Source organism: Staurois parvus, unplaced genomic scaffold, assembly GCF_062004578.1.
Source record: "Staurois parvus isolate SC_StPar_1 unplaced genomic scaffold, SC_StPar_1.0 ptg000287l, whole genome shotgun sequence".
Lineage (NCBI taxonomy): Eukaryota > Metazoa > Chordata > Amphibia > Anura > Ranidae > Staurois > Staurois parvus.
Genome location: NW_028318083.1, coordinates 34,685,001 through 34,703,731, shown reverse-complemented (window position 1 = coordinate 34,703,731; position 18,731 = coordinate 34,685,001). Strand labels below are relative to the sequence as shown.

The 18,731-nt window shown below is 42.8% G+C and overlaps 1 protein-coding gene across 3 annotated transcripts in view; it reads right to left on the bottom strand.

Moving 5' to 3' along the window:
- CYB5A (cytochrome b5 type A) overlaps positions 1-18,731 on the bottom strand; it is a 55,179-nt gene that overhangs the window by 24,776 nt on the left and 11,672 nt on the right. For all 3 annotated transcript variants that reach the window (XM_089682383.1, XM_089682384.1, XM_089682382.1), the window contains exons 2-4: positions 3,500-3,628; positions 1,124-1,153; positions 437-471 (exon numbers count right to left, since the gene is read on the bottom strand). In XM_089682383.1, the coding sequence (XP_089538509.1) occupies positions 437-471; positions 1,124-1,153; positions 3,500-3,628 (194 nt within the window). The remainder of the gene's footprint in view (positions 1-436; positions 472-1,123; positions 1,154-3,499; positions 3,629-18,731) is intronic.

The following is an 18,731-nucleotide window of genomic DNA, read 5'->3' as shown; positions in this document are numbered from 1 at the left end:
GCAGCACACAGCTGCAGACTGTTAACCTATTCAAATCAATGACACACATTGCGGGAGTGTGGATAATATGATCAGAGGAGTTACATTAGTGCAGTCTTCATTTGAGGCAGTGCATAAGTCCCTGTACACACGTAACCCCTCTAATCTCTTACTTGTACACCTGCATTGCCCATCATTGGTCTGAATAAGTCAGCACTCCATGGCTGTACACCTCACCTGTAACTCCTGGCCAAAGAAATACAACAATTCTGTATACTGTATGGCCCTTTACAGCCAAGTACAAGAGCCCCACGTCTGAGATCTGCAGTTGTAATTAACAGTAGTATCTAAGAAGTAGGGTCATGCACAGGTATTCCAAGCTAGAATGTTGATCACTGTAATGTTTTCATGGCACAGGGAAGAACATCTGGGTTAAAAGACAAAACATCATAAATACCTGGAATCTGATTCAGCAGTAGTAATAAAGGTTTCCTAGAAGAAAAATAAAAGCATACCTTTACCACAAATACATTTTTTTTTTACAAATACCTGGCTTGTAAAGTACTCCATAATTCTAAGTATTAGAAAAAAAAAAAAAAAAAAAAAGCTAAAATAGCTACTTACACCAAATAATAGTTTAAATATATATGTGTGTCTACATAAATGTTTTCATTTACAATATTAAATAAACCCTATGCTAAAGGAAATGCCCATTTCGCCACTGCTGACCTCCATAAAAAAAAAATGCTATTAAATCTGTCGTGTTGATCTTTGGGTTTGAACACATTGTTAGTCAATGACCTGGAGCAGGTAGTTGGAGTGAAGTCATATTTTTTGATGTTTACACTTCTTACAGGTCAATGACTCAGAAAGCATTGCAGCCAGGCAACTGGGATTTCCAGGAGGATGGCAGTTGCAACCCTGTATTTTTTTCAGGGTAGGTTTCTTCTAAAGCAAGAAAAAAAAAAGTGCAAAAAAGTACAAAAAAGTACAAATAAATAGTTATAAAGCTCAACTAATTTTTTTCCTCACACAGTCAAACAGTTTTTTAAAGAAAATACAGAGATGGATGTCTGCTAAATGTCCATCTTACAGTATGTCCTTGTCTAACTGTTCATAGTTTCCAAGTAAAGTGACAACTTACTGTAGGCCTCTGGATTTTGGATCGGTCATCCTTGGGAAAAAGAAAAAAATATTACGGTTTTACAATCTGTACATTTTAGCATCTTTACATTGTGGTATCCCAAACAATAAATTTCACTTATTTGTTTTTGATATGTTAAATATACCACTGAAATGGTTTGGTCAGATCTGTGCACTCTGCTCCTGCTGCACTGAAATCCCTAGCAGCATTGTCAACCCTGGCCACTTCTATCTGGGCTACAAAACACATCCTTCATTATAAAGAGAGGGAGAGTGCGATGTGTTCTAAAGTCTGAAACCAGAGAGCCACTTAGAGTGACAATGCTGCTCCTCTATATAGTATAGTGCGTGACTGTTGTCACCTTAGGACAGGAAATGTGTTACTGGCAAAAAAAATTTAAAAATTGCAGAAAAGGCATAGTATTTAGCACCAAAACACATAGTACTTTGTCACCATGCATTCTGGTCTTCATGTTGATAGGTGCATTGAGGTGCTAAGAATTAACAGCCATGCATCTGAAAAAGGGATGCACTTTTTTGTGCATTGTGGAATTTTGCACACAGTCCTGTAAATGCACAAATGTAAACCTAGCTTAAAGCATGTTGCCTACCCAACTCCTGTTTGGCCAGACTAGAGCAATAATATATTTTCACAACTGTAACCTGATTCTTTCTTTTAAAATAAAAAATCTTAGAGCGGACAGTCACTCAGACAATTTGAGAGTATAGGATGAAGAGCCAGTAACTCATTCTCCAAATAAAAGTACTTTATTAATAAAGGGTAAGTGTGCAAGTTACAGCAGCTTACGCATTTCGGTAAAAAAAAAAAACCTTATTCAAGGCGGTTTTGTTTTTTTTTTTCTCTTACCAAAACGAATAAGCTGGTGTAACGTGCACACTGTACCCTTTATTAGCAAAGTACTTTTAATTGGGAGAACGAGTTGCAAGCTCGCCACCTTATACTCTTATGCTGTTTAAAGTGCCAGGAAGCTTTGGAGCACTGTTGGTCTACCTTTAGGGGAAATCAACCTAGGCGTACATTTTCGTTTGTGGACTCTTCTCACCCAGACAATGCATTTCCTCTTCTCTGCTTCCTCCCCACTCCCTCTTTCACATTTGCAGGCTTTTTTTTTTTTTTTTTAAAATACTGAAAAATATACCTTTTGTTCTTTTGCACAGTCACTTCTGACCCACTTCCTGATTCCTTGATTAAACAAACAGGGGTGGCATAGATCACCCACCTGCTGCCTCCTGGGATATCCACATCACAGATGAATACTCTCGCCACATGAGGCCGGGCATTGTCATGCACCAGGAAGAACCCGGGACGCACTGCACCAACGTAGGGTCTGACAGTGGGTCCAAGGATTTCATCCCGATACCTAATGACAGTCAGGGTGCCATTGTCTAGCTTGTAGAGGTCTGTGCGCCCCTCCATGGATATGCCTCCCCAGACCATCACTGACCCACCACCAAAATGGTCACGCTGAATGATGGTACAGGCAGCATAACGTTCTCCACGGTTTCTCCAGACCCTTTTACGTCTGTCACGTATGCTCAGGGTGAGCCTGCTCTCATCTGTGAAAAGCACAGGATGCCAGTGGTGGACCTGCCAATTCTGGTGTTCAATAGCAAATGCCAATTAAATTCCATGGTGCCAGGCAGTGAGCAGAGGGCCCACTAGAGGACGTCGGCCCCTCAGGCCACCCTCAGTCTGTTTCTGATTGTTTGGTCAGACATTCACACCAGTGGCCTGCTAGAGGTAATTTTGTATGGCTCTGGCAGTGCTCATCCTGTTCCTCCTTGCACAAAGGAGCAGGCACCTGTCCTGCTGATGAGTTAGGAACCTATGGCCCTGTCCAGCTCTCCTAGAGTAACTGCCTATCTCCTGGAATCTCCTCCATGCTCTTGAGACTGTGTTGGGAGACACAGCAAACCTTCTGGCAATGGCACGTAGTGATGTGCCATCCTGGAGGAGTTGGACTGCCTGTACAATCTCTGTAGGGTCCAGGTATTGTCTCATGCTATCAGTAGTGATACTGACCCTAGCCAGATGCAAATCTAGTGAAAAACAGTCAGAAAAGAGGGAGTAGGGAAAAAAAAAAATGTCAGTGGCCTCCACCTGTAAAACCATTCCTGTTTTGGAAGTCGTCTCATTGTTGCCCATTTAGTGCACCTGTTATTAATTTCATTAACACCAAAGCAGCTGAAACTGAATAACACCCCCTCTGCTACTTAACTGACCAAATAAATATTCCAGGAGTTTAACTGCCTTGATGCTATACTTTGATTGAAAAGTGTTCTTTTAATTTTTTTGAGCAGTGTATTTGAATGTGAAATAATATGTATATAGGTACTGCAATTAACATCAACTCACTGGATGAAGTTCTCCTATGACAAAGTCTTTGGACATATTCCTGGCATCTGTGGAATGACCGATGTCTTCAAAGGTCTCTGTTGCATCCCCTCCAGCTTGTTCTCGTAGCACCTCCTCTCCACCTGGATGCTAAAGTCAAATAAAACAAAGCAGTCAATCTGTGTTTACAATTGAGGAAAAAACTAGTAGAAATAAGTTCTATATACAATATATTCATCCTGAGGAAACATGTCTTGCTCAGAACGTCTATTTTTTTTTTATATATAATTTTGTGTGTGGATATTAGACAACCCCGTTTGTTTTTTAACAGGTTAGAGGAACAATCAACAACATGCAAAAGTAGAGCAGCAAAATAATAAATAACTGGTTGCTGCTCTTTAGACCTTGTCCTTTGGCACCATTCATAAACTTACTTGACTTGCCCATGAGAAGTACTGAACTGCCTGTGACTATTACACACCATGCTATTCAAATACTTCAGCAGTACGCAACTGAATTAAAAGTGAAATCTAGAACTTCACTTTGTAAATCCACACATTGTATTCTAAAGTACACATACTCAGGTATAAAATAGTCTGTGTTAAGGAAAACAAAGACATGTATAATCCTGTAATAAAATCTGTGGTGTATAGATTATATACACAGAATAGTGTACTCTTGCAGGCCATAAAACAAGGGGTGCCATATTTTAAGACAAAAAAAAAATTCCTGCTGACCATTACATATAGCTCAGCATGGTAATTCAGCCTGCAGGGAAATCCTGTGTGTATGAGGCATTTGTCTCAACTCCCTTAATGCCATAATGCAGCGCCACTTGATCATAGTTATCCATTTTCCCTTTAAGCTCTGTTTCGCATGGGTAAAACGCTTACCACTATTTGAAAAGTGATCTGCAGTGGATTGCTTTTCATGGGAAAGCATACCAGCTACTGCCGCTTACTGAACCTGTTTTTTTTTTCCATTTTTAAATTGACCAATGCCAATTTTACATTTCAGGACCGTACCGCAACTGTGAGTCAATCAACCATTCGGCTTGCGGCTGCAGTGTAGCCCTACTGGACTCAATGAGCAAGTTTGACAGCTGCTGCCATCTGTGAAACTCTGCAGCCCCAGTTAAAAATGTCACTGTATGTTTAGTGCTTTCAAAGAGTCCAAAGGTCTGACTTTGTGTTTAAAAAAAAAATCAATCGCTACAGGCATAGGCCAATTTCCCCTTTTCCTTCTCATTCTTGCCAGTGGCCCCATACTGGCAATCGTATAAATTCCTGGATCAACTACCTGTTGAACTTGAGAATTCTCATAGTCTTGTATGTTATGCAACCAAGAAAGACCCAACATCCAGAAGGCATGGAGTGCTGAACAAGACTTCAATGAATACTGCACAAGCAACCACTAAAATTAATTCCCTCTCTTTGTAGAATATGTTCACATACCAAATCATCAAGAGAGCAGAATGGCTCAAAAAAAAAAAAAAAAGTCAGCTACTACAGCAAATTCATGTTTACACAGGGCTTTTGGAAAGTCTGGTTTTAAGCCCCATCATCAGTATCTAAAATGCCATCATTGACCCACCATGCCTTGTTCTGCATGATGTCTGTGTGAAGGTAGCCATCTTGGCAGACAGGGTTTTCCTTTTTCAAGTCAGAGCCTCTAGCACGGAGAACAGTGAGAAGCACAGCACTGACACCAAACCTCACCCAAATCTCTTGAGACTAGCAGTCAGAGGCGGAAGTGCCTTAGATCTCACACTGCAGAATCCAGCTATAAATGCTGTATGCACAGGAGTGTCTAGGCAGTCGCATACCAGGAAGTACACTGCTAATATTTAGGGGAATTCAAAATAAAAACATTAATTTTTTCAGGTACTGCTTAGGCACAATTCACATTTCTGATGTTACCCACTGTATAACATAACAAATTGTTCCCTATTGAGTTAAAGTCCATTTTAGGATAAAATGCAGTGATTTGGCACTGAACCATGCCCTCTATGGAGGACTGTGTCACCATATAGGCATGTATAACCTCCTGGATGGGGTTCTTCTTGGACTACCTCATCTTTTCATCTATGACACAGCTTTTCCTGAACCTGTCCTTTTGAAGATACCCATGGTTAGGGAAATTCAAAAGTAATTACTAGCAGGCAAGTACTAAAGACTCAGTAAACTGGCTCCTCAATTATTAGCTCCTACTGTGTGCTCAATGCTTTTGTGCATTACTCTTATTTAGGGCTGGTTCACACCACACAAGAAAAAAAAAAAAACACGCACTCCAGATCCGTTCCAAATGTGTGTCTGCATGAACGTTTTTACCACTTAAGAGCAGATATACAGCTACAGGGCGGCTCCGATGCACAAAAATCACACAAAATTACATGATTTTGCATTTTCCGGGTATGGGGCGCACGCACCACCTTACCCACGCCGCTATTGGCTGTTGGATATGTCAATAACCGGGGCACGGCCGCCAATTTCTGGCCAGGACTCAGTGATAGTCGGCAGGGAGGGATCTGTGTGTAAACACATCTCTCTCCTGTCAGCATGGACATGCTTCTTTGTATCTCTCTACACAGCAGAGAGATACAAAACAGCATGCCTCCCAAGTAATACACAACACACATAGTAAATCACACACTGCACACAGTTAACCCTTTGATCACACCTGATGTTAACCCCTTCCTGCCTAGTACAGTGCCAGTGCTTTTTATTAGTACTGATCACTGTATTAAGTATCACTGGAGAGGTCAGTGGCAGTTAGCTCCCACCCAGTGTCAGAATGCCTGCCGCAGTCCCACTATAAGTCGCTGATTGCCGCCATTACCAGTATTAAAAAAAATAAATAAAAATTCCAACACACACACACGTAGAGGCTATAACCTTCATCTAAATAATTTAATATACACTTCTTGTGATTTTGTTTCAGCAAAGACATGTAGCAGAACACATTTTGGGCTAAATTGTTATGAAGAAATATTTTTTAAATTTTTTTATTGGATGTTTTGTAGCAAAAAGTCAAAAATATTGTGGGTTTTTTTGTTTTCAAAATTGTTGGTATTTTTTTTGTTTATAGCAAAAAAAATAAAAAAAATGCAGCGGTGATCAAATACCACCAAAAGAAAGCTCTATTTGTGGGAAAAAAGGACATAAGTTTCATTTGGGTGTAGCATTGCATGACCGCACAATTATCAGCTAAATTAACACAGCGTCGTCTCCCAAAAAATGGCCTGGTCAGGAAGGGGGGGGGGGGGTAAATCCTCTGGAGGGCAAATGGTTAATACATTATGGATGCATTCCAGATGTTTTGTCTTATGTTTTTCTTCTTTTTCACCATGTACCAGCACACTCCAGTGCCACAAAAATGCAGCACGTTTTACTTTTTTCCCTGGAACCAGAACACCCTGGAACTTGCCCCTGTGTAAACTATGCCATTGGAAATGATTTAACCTACTTTTTATGCATATTTTTGATGAAGAGTGTCAACACTATTTCATGTTACTTTCTGTCTTCTATGTTTCCACTCTCACTCTGCATCCCCAGTTCAATTCTGCAGAAGGGTAAGAAGGGGTGGGTGGACGTTTTGCAGAATTTTAAGTGTGGGGGTACTTTTGGCAGACTGGTAATAGCAGGTAGAGTGGTGTGTTTAGCAGAATGGTGGGAGCTTGGAAGCATTTGGTAGAGTGATTAAAAAAAAGGGGGGGGGGGGGAGGAATGGTGTGGTTGCCCCTCTTATGCCCAGATGCTTTTACACCCTGATCCCCACTCACAGATGACCCAATGACAAGCTGCAATGTACTGCTTCCTACCCTGACCCACTGGTCTCATGTAGATATCAGCTGGATACTGGGCATAACTTGCAAGGTAGTGGCCCTCCTTCAGCAGCAGTGACAGCTAGGCAAAAAAGAAGCCACCACCGTGCCCTCCATTAGACTGTCACCTGGATGTCCAAACTGCACATACGTGAAATTGTAGTCAATGATCACCACAAATATGGTGACAATGACCCATGCATGTGCACCAGCAACTTCACATATCACTGCTTTATCACACATGCATCCTTGCTGCAATATCTACTGTTGTCATTGACAAATCTGCACATGTGCAGTTGAAGAAGCAGAAAGTCTGTTTCACTGTGCGCATGGGGGTCTTCCTGCATCGTGCATGGAAATTCATACTACTGGTTTGTGGAAGGTGGGGACATGCACGTCCCAGCATATGCGCAAGTAAATGCCACTATTATACTTTGTTGTCTGAATGATATGAGCAAAGACCGCACATGCATAGTTTGATACTGACTTGATGACTGCAATTTGCTGCTACCAATCATACTGCCATTGATATGGAACCCTGACAGTACTTTCAAGGTCATGATATTGAAGAATTTATATTTATATGCACGCAAAATATTTAGCTATATTTTCACTCACACGTCTCTTTTTCAACCTGAAGCCAAGGAAAAAAAACAAATCTCCATTTTCTCTCTGTATTCTTCTTTCATAAGTATAGGATTAGTGTACAGCAAATACTTTATTTTAAATCTACTTTACACGGTCGAATAAAAGGAGTTGTTAGAGACCATAGAAAAAGATCACTTACAGTAGTATGAATGATTTACACTCCAAGGCCAAGCTACATGACTCAGCAAAACTCAAGCCACGAGAATTAAAAAAACACCCACATACAACACAACCACACACACAGGAAAGATTGGGCAGCATCTGAACCTGAGATGGTCACATGGTACAATTCACCCTTGAACTGTAGAGATAACTACAGTGTGCCAAAAGAACAAAGGTTTAAAAAGTATATGAAAGATGTTACAACTGAAGGATTGTAGATTTTGAGCATTTTGCAAGTGCACGTTATATTAAAAGTTTATTATTTTTTAAGTCTTTTGAAAAGAAAATACTTTTTTTTAACTGCACATCAGTGGTGGACAGAGTTGGATTCTAGGTAAAACAAAACAAAAAAATTATATATTCGTATTCCACACACACAGTACAGCCATTACAATGGCGACAATGATTTACATGAAATGGGCCAAAGTTTACCAGGTTAGGAATATTAAGTAAAAAAAAAAGCAAACTATTTGCCTATAACATATTATAGAATATTATTTTCACTGCCTAAGACCCCCGGTCACACCGAGTGCAACTTCCCATGCGATTTGCCATGAAATGCGACTTGCAAAATCGCATGGCAAGTTGCAACCTATTATTATTATTTTTTTTTTATAGTTGGACTGGATGGAGTTTTTTTTCAGCCAGACTATCTATATAATTATGTCCGTAATTACAGCGGTCATATAAGTGTGATTCTGACTTGGTGGGAGCTGCACAGATTTCTGAAGTAGTGCTTCTGTAGACTTGCATAGACATCTGCGTCTTGCAAGCTGCAGATGTCTTGCAAGTCACACTCAAGTCCGAATACCATCTGACTTTGAAATTGTGTGACTTCACTGGAAGTCACACGATTTCAAAGTTGGATCGGTGTGACCGGGGTATTAAGGTGAAAACCACAATCTGGATTTTTGGTAGTTATGGGTTTCTGTTTTTTGTAGGATTGCTTTTCTTTTATGCTCATGTTTAATAAGCCCAACCATATTAGCAATAAATTAATTAAGTGCAGTACCTGGAGGCTAAAAACCTATCTCTATTATTTTCACTTTGACATGCCAAATGTTTGATCATGGTAAAATGTACCAGTAATTGAGGTGATAAAATCAGTGAAATAGTAAATGTTTGAAAAGCATTTCCTTCAGATCATCTGGTTTCATTTGCTGAACGTTTGCTGCATTAATAGGTTTGGAAAATTATTAAATAATCAACTTTTTGTGCCTCATATGCATGTTTTTACCTTCATCAGCATCATAAAAGAAATAAATAAAAAAACAGAGGATCAGTTTACAAGATTAAGTGTACCCACTGACATCAGATCTGTCTGATTTTTGTGTTAGAATCTTGCAAACACATGCACAAGTCCATCCTGGATATATTTAGCTGGTTTGTGATAGCAAGCAACATTTTAAGATATGAATTATGCCCCATAGCTCATCAACTTTTTTTCTATGGCAATCTTTAACTAGCACTAGCCACAGAAAGGACCTAGAACTCATCTTATATAGCTCACCTGCACCCAGATATGTCAAGATCAAAATTTCTCTGATCTAGAACACCTCCACTTAAAGCGGAACTCCAGTCAAACTCTAAAAAAATAAAATAAATGTCAGCAGCTACAAACAATCTGTGGCTGCTGACTTTTAAAAAACAAACAGACACTTACCTGTGCCTCGATCCAGGAGTGTCCTTCCCACTGATGATTTCACTGGCCGTCCTCTTAAGTGTGAGCACCCGGCTGTGACAGCTTGCGGCTTAACAGCCAGATGCCCACTGCGCATGTGCGAGTAGCCCTGTGCCTTGTGAATGGTCCTGTAGTCTTCTTGGACCTGTTACATGTCCCAGAAGACTACGGGGAGGGAGAGGGGACAACTTCCGCTTACGCAGCAGACCTGAAAGTGGGTACTTGTCAAAATAGGGTACCTGCTCCACCCACCCACCCCCATAGATTCCAATCTTTACCAGGGAGTGGGGGACGAAGCCTTAGAGCGGAACGTCCCCTCTTGGGAAGAGCTCCACTTTAATTCAACTTTCTTCTTTCCTAAGCCTGCTCCTACACATGACCATTGACTGTATTTGAACATGAGTGCCACATTAAGGAGACCTCTAGAAATGCCCATTATCTTACCTATGAACCATGACTTTCAGAGACCTCACAGTCACCACTTAAAGTTTTACTAAGAACCCTGCATTCACTATATCTGGTCTCCCCCAATACACAGAACATGGACATGCAATTATTTTAGTAAATACAAACTGCTAAACACTTTCTCATCAGCAGTATATTGCAGTGACTTCTATCAGTGTCCGTTCCAGCACTGGTTAAAGCTTGTAGGAGGAGTTTTCATTCACCCGACTGTCCTATGAGGCTGCAGGACACCTGACCCCATCAAGACAGAGCAATGTTTGGCCAGCACATCAGTAAATTTTTGTGTCATAGCATGTACCAGATCCCAACTAGCGTTCAACCGGTATAAATCTGCCTTCCACACCTACACCTCCTCCATCCACGCTGCCAAACAAGCCTACTTCCTGACCCTCATCAATACCCTCTCCTCCAATCCTTGCCGGCTCTTCTCTACCTTCAACTCTCTACTCTCTCTGCCCCCACCTCCACCCAGCAGCTCACTCACCGCCCCCGAGATTGCCAATCATTTCAAAAACAAGATTGACACAATTCGCAGGGACATCGCCGCTGCTCAAACTTCCTCCCCACATATCTCCTCTCACACAGCAACCCCCTAATCACCCCTCTCCCTCGGCCTCACCACCATTCAGACCTCCACCCCACCTAATATCCCTCACACTGAAGCCCCCTCAGCACTTCACTCCTTCGACCTTAATACCACGGAGGAGGTCACCAAGGTCTTCTCTGAAGCCCGCCTCGCCACCTGCCCCCTCGACCCTGTCCCCTCACAACTCCTACGACCTCCCTCCTCCTCCTCCATCCTACGCTCCCTCACCCTTATCTTTAATCTCTCCCTCTCTTCTGGTGCATTCCCTACCCCTCTGAAGCACACGCACATCACTCCCATACTTAAAAAGCCCATCCAAACTCCTTGAGTATTTAGTCTACAATCACCTAAGCTCCCACCTCAATGACAACAACCTCCTCGACCCCCTACAGCCCGGTTTCCGTCCTCTACACTCCACCAAAACTGTCCTACTCAAACTCTCCAACGACCTGCTAACCACCAAAGCTAATGGCCACTATTCAGTGCTCCTACTCCTCGACCTCTCCGCGGCTTTCGACACAGTTGACCACCCCCTCCTCCTCAAAAAACTACATTCCCTTGGCCTCAGAGACTCCGCTCTCTCCTGGCTCTCGTCCTACCTATCACAACGCTCCTTCAGCGTTACTTATAACGCTACCACCTCCCACCCACTCCCCCTCTCTGTTGGGGTCCTTCAAGGCTCTGTCCTTGGGCCCCTTCTCTTCTCCATCTACACCTCCTCCCTTGGCCAACTGATACACTCCCACGGCTTCAACTATCACCTCTATGCCGACGACACGCAAATCTATCTCTCGATCCCTCACCTCACCCCCTCAGTCTCTGCCCGAATCACAAGCCTAGTGAACGACATATCAGAATGGATGTCACTCCACTTCCTTAAACTGAACCTCTCCAAAACTGAGCTCCTAGTTTTCCCCCCAGCCCGCACTGACTTCTCCATCACGTCCAACAATGTCACCATCAGGCCCACCCCGCAAGCCAGAGTACTTTGTGTCATTCTTGACTCCAATCTATCCTTCCAGCCCTAAGTCCAATCGCTAACAAACTCATGCAGACTCCACCTCTGCAACATCGCCAAAATACGCCCATTCCTAACCCCAGAAACCACTAAGCAGCTCATCCACTCCCTCATCATATCATGACTCGATTACTGCAACTCCTTCCTCACTGGCCTGCCTCACCACAGGCTATCCCCACTTCAGTCGATCCTGAATATGGCAGCCAGACTCATCCACCTTACCAATGGCTCCGTTTCCGCCACCCCCCTCTGCCAAACCCTCCACTGGCTTCCGATTGCCCAATGGATCAAATTCAAAATGCTAACACTGACGTTCAAAGCTGTTCATAACACTGCCCCAAACTACATCACCAACCTGATATCCAAATACCTCCCAAAACGCACTCTCCGCTCCTCACAAGACCTCCTTCTCTCTAGTTCCCTGGTCTCCTCCTCCCATGCCCGCCTCCAGGACATCACCCATCTTCTGGAACTCCCTACCCCAATCCATCAGACTATCACCTACTCTCCTCTCCTTTAGGCGCACCCTGAAAACACACCTCTTCAGGGAAGCCTACCCCGCCCCCTGCTAATTGCCGATCTCCTCCACTATTCCTACCACTCCATCCCCCACAGCTCTTCCTCCTGTACCACTATCCCCTCCCTCCTAGATTGTAAGCTCCAAGGAGCAGGGCCCTCGAACCCTTCGTGTCGCATTGTATTGTTATTGTACTGTCTCATGTATTGTCTCCCTTTGCAATGTACAGCGCTGAGCGAACTGTTGGCGCTTTATAAATACTGTATAATAATAATAATAATAATAATGTACCCTCTTCCAGAAGGTATGGAGCTTTGGGCACACCAAAACACATGTAACATGTCTCCCCTATCCAAACTGCATTGCTAACTTGTCTCAGGCACGGTCAACACTGTGTGGAACTGACTACGTGAAAAATCGATGAACCCACCTACTTTGCGGCAATGGTTCTTCAAGGTCAAAGACATTAGACAAATAGAAGGTCTGACCAGCTCCTTGTAAGACACGCAATGAAAGATGTTCTAAAATAAACATGGTTTTATTGAATTCTACTGCACAGAAGAATTTAAAGTGTTACTAAACCCAGGACCCTGCATTCACTATATCTGGTCTCCCACACTACACAGAATATGGAAGTGCAATTATTTTAGAAAATTTAATCTTCTAAATACCTTTTCTCATCAGCAGTTAGAGCAGTCTTGTGACTTCTATCAGGATCCAGCAGAGCACTGGTTAAAGCTTGTAGGAGGGAGTGTTCATTTACCCCTGATTCTCCTATGAGGCTGCAGGACCCCTGACCCTCTGTCTGGACAGCCCTGATTGACCCTGTGCTGATCACATGCACCCTCCCAAAGAAAAAAAAAATCCAGAGCAAGACACACCAAACTGAGCATGTGCAGCTTGCCACCAAGGCTCTGTTCTATCAGATGGATTGGAAACAGTAGAAGCAGGGGAGGATCAGGGAAGACAGGATCAAACAGGTTTTTTTTTTTACATAATACAGATGGTTAACCCTTTAGGTTCCACAGTGAGTATAACAAGCATGCTTTACTGCATATACAGACTGATTTTACTGTTGTGAGTTTAGTAACACTTTAAGAAGATCTTAGCGGGATGATTCTCCTAATTTACTGAACACGTACTATACCTTTGAACTAACTGAGGGGCTACTTAAGGAGAAGCTTCCTTCCGGTCTGCAAAAATTAAACGTCAGCAGCTACATAAACTGTAGCTGCTGATTTTTAATAAAAGGCATTCACCTGTCCAAGGATCCAGCGCTGTTCTCACCTGTCCAGTTCTCCACCATTCTTCTGGTCCCCGGAAAAGGCATGTTAACTGTGGGCAACCGGATGCGAGTCCTTGCAGCTTCACAGCTGGCTGCCCAATGCCCATCCACGAGCTATGCTTTGTGAATGGTCTTGTCTCTTCTACCTTTTTTCCCCACACTATACTAATGCCATAGCAGGATAAGAGGGTTACAGCCAGAGAATGGGTCAATCTCAACAAAGCTCTCTGGGCTATCATTTCTGTTAAGTGTGATCCATATGGGTTACAGTTTGTGAGAAATGTGTTTACATGTTATCCAGCTTCGTTGTTCTGTCCCACCAGTTTCACTGTATGCCAAATTGTGATTGATTGATTGATTATAACGCCTGCTGTACCTTCACACGTTTCAAAATGTTGTAAATTTTGAAAACAACTATAAGCAAAGAATGTATAAACAAAACAAAAAAAAAAAAACACCACCTCATCTTCTGTAAGATCTTTCAGAAATTATGCACAATTGAGCACATTTTCTGTGCCTGGTCTGTGAGATTGCTTTAAAATAAAAATTGCGTCAGGTTTAGCAGCTAGCATTGAGCGAGTGATGGAGCTCTCTTCTCCAGTCATTGTAGTTGTGAAACCGGCCCATCTATAGGCAACCTTAAAGTGAAGCTCCACTCAAAAGTGGAAGCTCCGCTTATTTGCCTCCTCCCCCTGCCACTGCCATATTTGGCACCTTTTGTGGGGGGGGGGCAGATACAAGTTTTTGACAGGTACCCACTCCCACGTCCGGCTCAGTTCGCCGTGGCGAAGTGAACTTCCAGAAGACTGCCGGACCAATTAGGAGGTACAACTCGACTCATGTATGTGCAGTGGGCACCAGGCTATGAAGCCGCAAGCTGTCCCAGCCTGGTGCCCCCAGTTGAGATGTCGGTGCTGTGGGGGAGAGAAGAGATGGTACGGGTGAGAACATTGCTGGATCCTGGGACAGGTAAGTGTGTGTTTATTAAAAGTCAGCAGCTACAGTTTTTGTAGCTGCTGACTTGTGATAAACACAAAAATGGCTAGAACTCCACTTTAAGCTGGCCGTACAGAGATAGAAGAATATTCGTACCAAACTTCTCATTCAACGACTTTGTGAATGTTGTTCAAACGTACTTAAAAAAAAAACAAAAAAAACAAAAAAACTTTGTTTGCTTTTAATATTTAGCTTCGGAGTAAATGGACTTTCCCAAACGAAAACCAAATAAACTGTTACAAAGTCGTTGGGAGAAAAATGTTTCATTACTTCATTCGAGGTCTGCGGCAGTTACAAGAACGCTGAACTAATATACGCATGCACACCCAGACCCTTTATATCGTTAGAAGACTGCATACAAGCCAGCGGGTTCAAAGTACATGCTTGTCCGGATTAAAAGTTACTGTTAGTTCCAGAAACCTCAAACACAGACCATACAGAGTAGGGGACTTCAAACTGCAGTCCTTTGTTAGCCTTTATCAGGTCCTTGAGGCACTAGTCTTCCCACTGTCACCAATAATGGGGCACGATTTCTTCCACAAATACCAATGATGGGGTACTATTCCTCCTACTAATACCAATGATGGGGCACCATTTCTTCCACGGATACCAAATGATGGGGTACTATTCCTCCTACCAATACCAATGATGGGGCACCATTTCTTCCACGGATACCAAATGATGGGGTACTATTCCTTCTACCAATACCAATGATGGGGCACCATTTCTTCCACGGATACCAAATGATGGGGTACTATTCCTCCTACTAATACCAATGATGGGGCATTATTTCTTCCACGGATACCAAATGATGGGGTACTATTCCTCCTACTAATACCAATGATGAGGCACTACTCCTCCTACTGACCACCAATACTGAGACCACGGTTACACTCACTGCTGATGGGCCCAGGATGTTTCCTACTCCCACTAGCTACAATCTAGCCCAGCAATGGGCAAACTACGGCCCGCGGGCCATATACGGCCCGGCGGACCTTTTAATTGGCCCGCGGAGCGCGATAAGAAAAAAAAAACAGCCAGGGCAGGCAAACATTGGCTGTCAGGATGTGTGTAGGCGGGGCAGCGTGACGAACGTGAGGGGAGCTAGGCTCCTCTCACAGTCCACCCTGAAGACCGGAACGGCACGGGAACGCGCGGAGCAAAGGTAAGCAAATTGACACAGGGGACTTGGCTTACTACTTGGGGGGGAATAGTACTATGGGGGATGAAATACTATATGAGGGATGAATTAATATGGGGGATGAATTAATATGGGGGGGGATGAATTACTATATGAGGGATAAATTACTATATGAGGGATGAATTAATATGGGGAATGAATTACTATAGGGGGGATGAATTACTATAGGGGGGATGAATTACTATATGGGGGATGAATTACTATGCTTACTATGGGGGAATATTACTATACTTACTATGGATGGCATGGTAGTGTTTAAATTAATCTAAACATTTAATGTTACAAATTTTAATTTAATTTATATTAATTCACACATACACATCATTCATCTACTCTTGGTCCGGCCCCCGGGTCCAATATATGAACCCATTGCGGCCCTCAAGTCAAAAAGTTTGCCCACCCCTGATCTAGCCCCTTAAAGTCTTGAGAACAGTAAACTTTCCCTTTGTTTGAAATGTTTGGAGACCCCTGATATAGAGTATAAACCATACATTCAAGCATGTTAAAGTGGTTTGAATGGATTTACAAAAGAGATAACTGCCAAGTACAATAAATTACATTTTAAAGCAGAAAGGATCAATATTGTTTGCCAAGGATAGCTGCTGAAGAAATAACTGTACTAAACATTACTCACATTTTGGGCCATATGTGTTTAGGGACACAAGCCCTGATCAGAGAATTCTGCTCTAGGGGACGACATGACATGCTCTGAACGCATACAGCCCTTAACATGAGTACTGCTTGGTACAGTGTCCAGCCGCCATGTATTTCAGCCTGTCGTGGATTTGACAGGCTGCTGGCAGTGGGACTGGAGGCTGTATCTGTGCCTCTCGGACAACTGTAAATTGCTGGGATTTGATGGTGACAGGCCAAACCACCCTTGTTCATGAGGCCTTAAAAGATAAAATAGAAAAACAGAATGGTTAGCCGTACAAACAGCAATGTGGTGTATGAAATCCTTTATTGGAATCCTTTACAAGCAATATAAGAACATGACAGCTCCAAGACAGGGCAGAGGAGCAGTACTGGCCAACCATTCTGTTTTACCATTGCATTTGTGATCACAGATCGGGCCAGCACCTGCATGTCTGTGGAGGGGTTATGCAGATTCAGCACTCACCTGGAGTGGATCTTTTGCACTTTCAGTTGGCCTTAAAGGATAAATTCACCTGCAACCAAAAATAATAAAATGCACTTTTTTTGCAGCAAAAAAAAAAAAAAAAAAAAAAAAAAAAACACACAACAAAAAAAAAAATGCATTTATTACTTACAGCAGATGGCTGGTACCATGCGGGTCTCCTGCAGACCTGTCAGTATATCTGCTTGCTCATAGGGGATGTACAAGCAAGCAAATATACTGACAAGAAGAATCAATGAACTACCACGGCGCTCCACGGCACTGTGGTAGTTCATTGAACACTACAAGCTGACAGCCACGAAGGCCGTCGGGACTTGTAGTTTCTCATTCACAGAACACTGAGTAATGCGACCAGGTGAGGGACGCCCCTTTCGGCAGCGTTTTTTAAAAAGTTTGACAGCTAGCGGGAGGAGAAGATCCCCCACTAGCTGTCAAAGCGGGGGGAGCAGAGGCTGGCCTATTCATAACATGTTACACCTGCAATATGGGTGTAACAAGTTATGAAAGGTGAACATATTTAATCTTTCAAAGGGAATACCTGTTAAGTCGACAAATGTCTAAGGGCCAGTTCACACTACAAAAACACACTCCAGATGTATTCCGGATACGTTTTTGCTTCCAGTTCATACCACACACAGTTCCGGTGCAGTCTGCTATGTTCCAGTATTGTTCTGTGCAGAAAAAAAAATACAGCAGGTTCGACTTTTTTTCTGCACCAGAAACTGACTGCACTGGTGTGAACTAGGGCCATTGGAATACATGGAAAACACTGTGCATGTATTTTTGATGCAGAAAACAAAAAAAAACAAACACACACACACCACAGGACTGCATCTAGCGTGAACTAGCCCTAAAAGATGAAAACTCCTCTCATTGTAAAGATTCCCTTTCACTTCCCGTTGCATCCCTGTGACAGGAAGTGAAAGCAGATCTTCCACACAGGGCACAGCAAAACATGGCAGCTTTCCCTAGTCCATAAGCCATTATTGTTATCTGACGGAGATGGACAATTTACATGGGTCTTGTGATGGGCTCTGCCAATCCGCCAAGAGTAAGCCACCACCTCTAAAACCAGTAGGGAGGGGGAGGAGTGTAGGTGCATGGTTTGGGCCTTCTATGAGCACAATTTCCCCTTCTTGGTGTTAGAGACCCTCCTAACAGAACTACAATCTGGCGGCTAAATAATGTTGTGACCAACTAAGACTGTTGAGACAGATGCCGCCTCCTGCGTTTTCCCATTATTTGTGCAAATATTTTTGTGATTCTATTGTGTGCACCATCACAAAATATTGGCCTCCTGACATACATAAATAAGTTCAGATATGAAAGAAGTTTTTTTTCTCAATTCTCTTAGTGAGCGGCACTTCTCACAGAAACAAACTGAACTAGAAAAGCTACAATTTCTGGGGAAATTGTGTGAAGTGTTCTTGCCTCCACCAGTAGTCTACACCTGGAGTGGGCGGAGTAACTGGGTGGAGTGGCTTGTCACTCTGCTGCCTGCTCACACACCTGGGTTCCTATGGCAACTCACTCTACAGCAAGGGCAGAGAAGAGCGGTTAAAAACAAACTGCTCCAACTTGCTCACTTCACTGGCGGTTGCCATCTTCAAACGGTTGTAGTTTAAAAATTGTAAATCCTACACCGAAGAGCTTTATATTGTGAGAATCACAAGACCCAGACCTACATGTTGATGCATAGTATGTCTCTGAAATATTAAAGATGAAGGCACAGT